The following is a 5,245-nucleotide window of genomic DNA, read 5'->3' on the forward strand; positions in this document are numbered from 1 at the left end:
TGGGATTATTAGCAAAAGAAAAAAAAAGAGATTCCTTTTTGATACGCAAAAATGCTATCTCCCCTCGTTACGTGCTCGTTCCCAAGTTACGCTGGAGTCGGTGAGATGGCGCCCACACCCTCCTCTCACCGTCTGACCTCCGCCAAGGTGACGCGGGGGAAGGGCGCCCGGCCCAGAGGGCGCGCACGCCGGGCGTGCGCGTGCGCGGGACTGCGCGTGCGCGCCTGTGAGGACGTGGGTGTGCGCGGACGTGCGCGGACTGCTGGGCGCGTGCGCGCCTGTGTGGACGTGGGTGTGCGCGGACTGCTGTGCGCGTGCGCGCCTGTGCGGACGTGGGTGTGCGCGGACGTGCGCGGACGTGTTGTGCGCCTGCGCACGCCCGCGTTGCGCGTGGGACTGCGGTGCGCTGGCCGCCGGAGGCCGGGTGCAGGTAGTGGCTGCTCGCTCCTCTTCTTCCGCCCTCCAGCTCCGAGTCGGGTCGGCGCTGCGTGGGGAGAGGGGTGTGGCGGACCCGGGTCAGGTGTCCTTTCCTCTCGCCACGCTTTCCTCGGGTGTCTGGGGCGGTGCGGGGAGTTGGCCACACCCCCTTTCCTTGCCCCCCTACCCGGCCCTTGACCTTCGCGGTCCCCGAAACCCTGATCGAAAAAGTTCTCTCACCGCCACCCCAAAGAATAGGCCCTGAAGTGTGTTTTGTGCCACCGACATGTGAGCTGTTTTTTGTAATAAGGCCTCGGTAACCCTGAAAAAAAAGGATGCTTTCCGTAGCCCATATCCGGCCAGGAGTGCCTGTATATTTTTCATTGTGAAGTTCTGTTGTGAATCGAATGAGTCGTCTTTTCGGCTCTTTGTCTTGGAATGTCTGAGGGTACTGAGAGTCTAAAAAGGGTTGAGTCCAGACAGGTGGTTTGATAAGTAAAAGTGATGTAACATTATTTTCCCTGCGCTCCTTAACAGCTCATACCAAGCACCTAAGAAAAACCACCTTGGATGTTGTTTCTTAGGCCTTTAAGGTATTTCAGCAACAGTCAATACCTGCTGGGCGTGTCGTGGTCTGCTGCGGGAACGTCTCTGACCTTCTGAGTCTCAACCATGCTGTCAAACGGCTTGCAAAGTTTCCTAAAAGTTACAAGCCCTCATCTGATACACACAAGGTTGTGCCAGCGATTGATAAGAGAAAGGAGGTTTTTCGGAACTGTGCCAACACCCAGATTGCGTAGGCGGGTTGTCGTTACAGGCATTGGCTTAGTGACTCCTCTGGGTGTTGGCACTCAGCTGGTGTGGGATCGTCTTATCCAGGGAGAGAGTGGAATCGTTTCACTGGTCGGTGAAGAGTATAAGAGTGTCCCTTGCAGTGTTGCTGCTTACGTGCCAAGAGGTTGTGATGAAGGTCAATTCAACGCACAAAACTTTGTGCCCAAATCAGATATCAAGTCCATGTCTTCTCCCACCGTTATGGCCATTGGGGCTGCTGAGTTAGCCTTGAAAGATTCCGGCTGGCATCCTCAGTCAGAAGCTGACCAAGCGGCTACTGGTGTTGCAATTGGCATGGGAATGGTTCCCCTTGAAGTGATTTCTGAAACCGCTTTGATGTTTCAGACGAAAGGTTACAGTAAAGTCAGCCCATTCTTTGTCCCTAAGATTCTGGTCAGTATGGCCGCAGGCCAGGTCAGCATTCGCTATAAACTCAAGGGCCCCAATCATGCAGTGTCCACAGCCTGTACCACGGGAGCTCATGCTGTGGGAGACTCTCTGAGGTTCATAGCCCACGGCGATGCTGATGTGATGGTGACTGGAGGTGCCGACTCTTGCATCAGCCCTTTGTCGCTTGCTGCGTTTTCCAGAGCCCGGGCTCTGAGCACAAACTCTGATCCGAAGTCGGCATGTCGGCCATTCCATCCCAAGAGAGATGGTTTTGTGATGGGAGAAGGTGCAGCTGTGCTGGTGCTAGAAGAACACGAGCATGCTGTTCACAGAGGGGCTCGGATCTATGCGGAGATTTTGGGCTACGGACTCTCAGGTGATGCCAGTCACATAACTGCCCCTGATCCTGGAGGAGAAGGTGCCTTAAGGTAAAGACTGGTTGTTTGTTCACATTTCTTCAGGTAAGACTCTTTATTGGAGTCTCAACTTAGGGGAAACTGTAGTATCTGGCCTTGGTGTACTGTATCTCTGTTGTGTTCCCATTTTAGACTAACTAGTGTTTTTGAATTCTTTGCTTTACCACGTTTGAAATATTTGAAAACATGTGAATATCCTTACAAAATCTGGATTTTTAGCGAAGGCCAGTAACGTTGCGAAGAAGGCCGTGTGTGACTTTGCCACATTTTCATCCCTTCAGTTGTGCTTAACAGCCATCAGGGTCAGGAAGCTCCCTTCTGCAGCCCTCCGTCAGACCTGGACAGTACAGTTAGCACTTTGTCCTACGTGTACCTGGTCTCTGCTCCATTTCAGTAGGGGTCTGCTGCGACTTCTAATCACCCAGGGACCTTATTAAAACGCAGATTGTGACTCCGTAAGTCTAGGGTGGTGCTCGAGATGCTGCATTTCTGACCAGTTCCTAGGCGGTGCTGATGCTGCTGGTCTGAGGACCGCACTTGGAAAAGCAAGTTGCTTTTATTGTGGAAGAGGTAGTGAGTTAAGTTAAAAACCCCACAAAACAAAAGACCCCTCTGACACTAACATTATGTGTCAGTATGTTTGTTCATAGGTTAGCCTGCTTAGATCATATTATGTTTTAACCAGTTAAATTAGCTAGGGGTTGGCAAGCCTTTTCTGTAAAGGAACAAATAATATTTTTGGCTTTGTGGGCCAAAAATATTATCCCAGCTACGAGGGTCTCTATCACAGCTACTCAGACTCTGCTTTGTAACTGAGAGTAGCCATGGACAGTACGAAAATGCATGGGTGTGTTCCGATGAAACTACAGTTGACCCTTGAGCAACACGGGTTTGAACTACACAGTTCCACTTACACGCGGATCTTTTTTGCTAAGTACATACTACAGTGCTACAGGAATCGCAGTCGGTTGAATCTGCGGATGTGGAATTGGGGGTATGGATGGCCAACGGTAAAGTTATAGGGGCATTTTCCACTGTGTGACGACGGGTCAGCACCCCTAACCCCCAGTTTGTTCAGGGGCCAACTGTGTTTACAAAAACAGCATCTGGCCAGGGTCATAGTTCACCGACCCCTGAATTATATTTCTGAGTTTTAGTGAGTAGTTGCTGGTGCTGGAAATGTCAAGCCTAGTAGTCAGCTAGATGAGGAAATAGTTATGTTTAGGTGAAACCTTCCAGCACGCTTCAGATTATACTCTGAGCTGCCTCTTAAGGAAATGTATGCAGCCCAGAGGTCAACAACTAAAAAAAAGGGTGTTAACATCCATGAGATTTTCAGAGGTTTTCCCAGAGAAGTGTTTTATTTTTGGATTTGTTTCTCTTGGGGTTTGGCTTTGTATTTCTTCATTTATTTAGAATTCTCATAGCCTGAATAGACAATTTTTGAAAGGGTGTTTGAGCCTTAAAGTAATAGGACAGACATTTTTTAGATTATTGGGACATATTCCAAGTTTTACATTTAAATATGAAAGAAAACATTAAAGCATAGTTATAAATTTTTTTCTCCACGTTTTAACTCTATAACACACCCCACTGATAAGAAATTCCTAGAAGAGAAATTATTCTAGGCCTGAGTCTATGTGGCTTTTTCCTCAAGGAAGAAAGGACAATTCAAATAAAATGGAAATACATTTTATTAGAGATTGTAAAATCCATAGGTTTGTATGTTTATGTCATGGTGATGAGTCAGTCCAGGGTACTGGGGGTGCCTTGTTATTCCCATTCAGACAGCATTCCAACTCACACGGTAATCCAAGATGCTGTTCTGTCATTAGAGCATAAAGGGTTCTTTTCATCCAGTGTACTTGGATATTTCTTTTTCGTAAGCCATACAGACAATGAATACCTTGCTACAATTAGATGTCGTTCCTATAAGTTCAGTTGCTTTTCTCATTTTATTAGATGTATGGCTGCTGCTATAAAAGATGCAGGTGTACAGCCTGAGGAGATATCCTATATCAACGCACATGCTACTTCTACACCGTTGGGAGACGCTGCTGAAAACAAAGCCATCAAACATCTTTTCAAAGAGCACGCCCACGCCCTTGCCGTTTCCTCCACCAAGGGAGCCACGGGACACCTGCTGGGGGCTGCTGGGGCCGCTGAGGCAGCTTTTACCTCCCTGGCTTGTTATCATCGAAAACTGCCACCTACTTTAAACCTGGACTGTACAGAACCAGAATTTGATCTCAATTACGTTCCACTCAAGGCACAGGAATGGAAAACTGAGAAAAGATGTATTGGACTCACCAATTCCTTTGGTTTTGGTGGTACAAATGCAACACTTTGTATTGCTGGCATGTAGGACAAATCATTTGTTATTAAATATTGATTTTTTTACCTGTTATAAACTGCATTAAGTTGAGAAATAATATGTTTATGTAAATGCATATTTTTATATATCAATATCCAGATACGCTTTATCTTTGTCAGGGTTTCTCAGCCTTGGCACTGCTGACGTTTTGTGCAGGGTAATTCTTCGTTGGGGAGAGGGAAGCTGTCCTATACAATGTGGGATGCTTTACAGCATCCTAGTCTCTACCCGCTAGATTCTGGTAGCACCTCCTTCCCCAGTGGTGACAACTAAAAATGTCTCTAGACATTTCCCCCTGTTTCCTGGGGAGGGGGGACAAAAGTGAGAAGGGAACAGCCTTCCCCATGTGTTAATGGGCTGCTCGTATTACCTTTGCTGCAGCACTTTATCCCCTATATGCGTAAGTCTCCAGTCATGTTCATTCAGTGGTAATCGGTCTTAATTCTCATTGGCGTATGGTTCAATTGAAATTTATTGGGTGCCAGCTATCAACCTGGTTTTGTGCTGGCCACCAGCAGTAAAGTGATATGTCAGGAAAGGCTTCCTAAGGGTGAAAAGGTCTCAGCCAGGTTACAGGGGAAGGAAGGAAGAGTATTCCAGCCAGGAGGCATAGTGTGGAACGGCTAGGAAATTTAGAGAAAACCTCAGGACCAAATGTAAATATTTCAATACTTATAGCCTGAGATGGGAGTAGGAGATAAAGCCAGAAGACCTGGTGGAAATCAGGTCACAAAGAACCTTACAAGTTCTGTTAAGGCAGTGAGGGTAATGGAAGCCACCTAAGGTTTGGTGTGTTAACGATGGTTTGGTAACG

At 47.5% G+C, this 5,245-nt stretch overlaps 1 protein-coding gene across 3 annotated transcripts; it reads left to right on the forward strand.

The window, feature by feature from the left end:
• The first annotated feature begins 296 nt into the window (after nt 1-296).
• On the forward strand, nt 297-4,476 carry OXSM (3-oxoacyl-ACP synthase, mitochondrial). Of its 3 annotated transcripts, none has more exons than XM_081235204.1 (3): nt 297-430; nt 955-2,069; nt 4,020-4,476. In XM_081235204.1, the coding sequence occupies exons 2-3, from the start codon at nt 1,090-1,092 to the stop codon at nt 4,420-4,422; spliced, it is 1,383 nt and encodes a 460-aa protein (XP_081091330.1). In that variant the 5' UTR covers nt 297-430; nt 955-1,089; the 3' UTR covers nt 4,423-4,476. The 3 variants fall into 3 exon arrangements, with proteins under 3 accessions (XP_081091330.1, XP_081091331.1, XP_081091332.1); XM_081235205.1 differs by having other exon boundaries at nt 327-433; XM_081235206.1 differs by having other exon boundaries at nt 327-430; nt 1,002-2,069.
• The last annotated feature ends 769 nt before the right edge of the window (nt 4,477-5,245 follow it).

The sequence above is a fragment of the Mesoplodon bidens genome (genome assembly GCF_964165515.1).
Source record: "Mesoplodon bidens genome assembly, chromosome: 5".
Lineage (NCBI taxonomy): Eukaryota > Metazoa > Chordata > Mammalia > Artiodactyla > Ziphiidae > Mesoplodon > Mesoplodon bidens.

What these genes read in the sequence shown, in the direction of transcription:
- OXSM (XM_081235204.1), top strand. Translation starts at nt 1,090, where the DNA reads ATGCTGTCAAACGGCTTGCAAAGTTTCCTAAAAGTTACAAGCCCTCAT. An exon ending in GGAGGAGAAGGTGCCTTAAG is followed by an intron (nt 2,070 to 4,019) that starts GTAAAGACTGGT and finishes TCATTTTATTAG; the next exon opens with ATGTATGGCTGCTGCTATAA.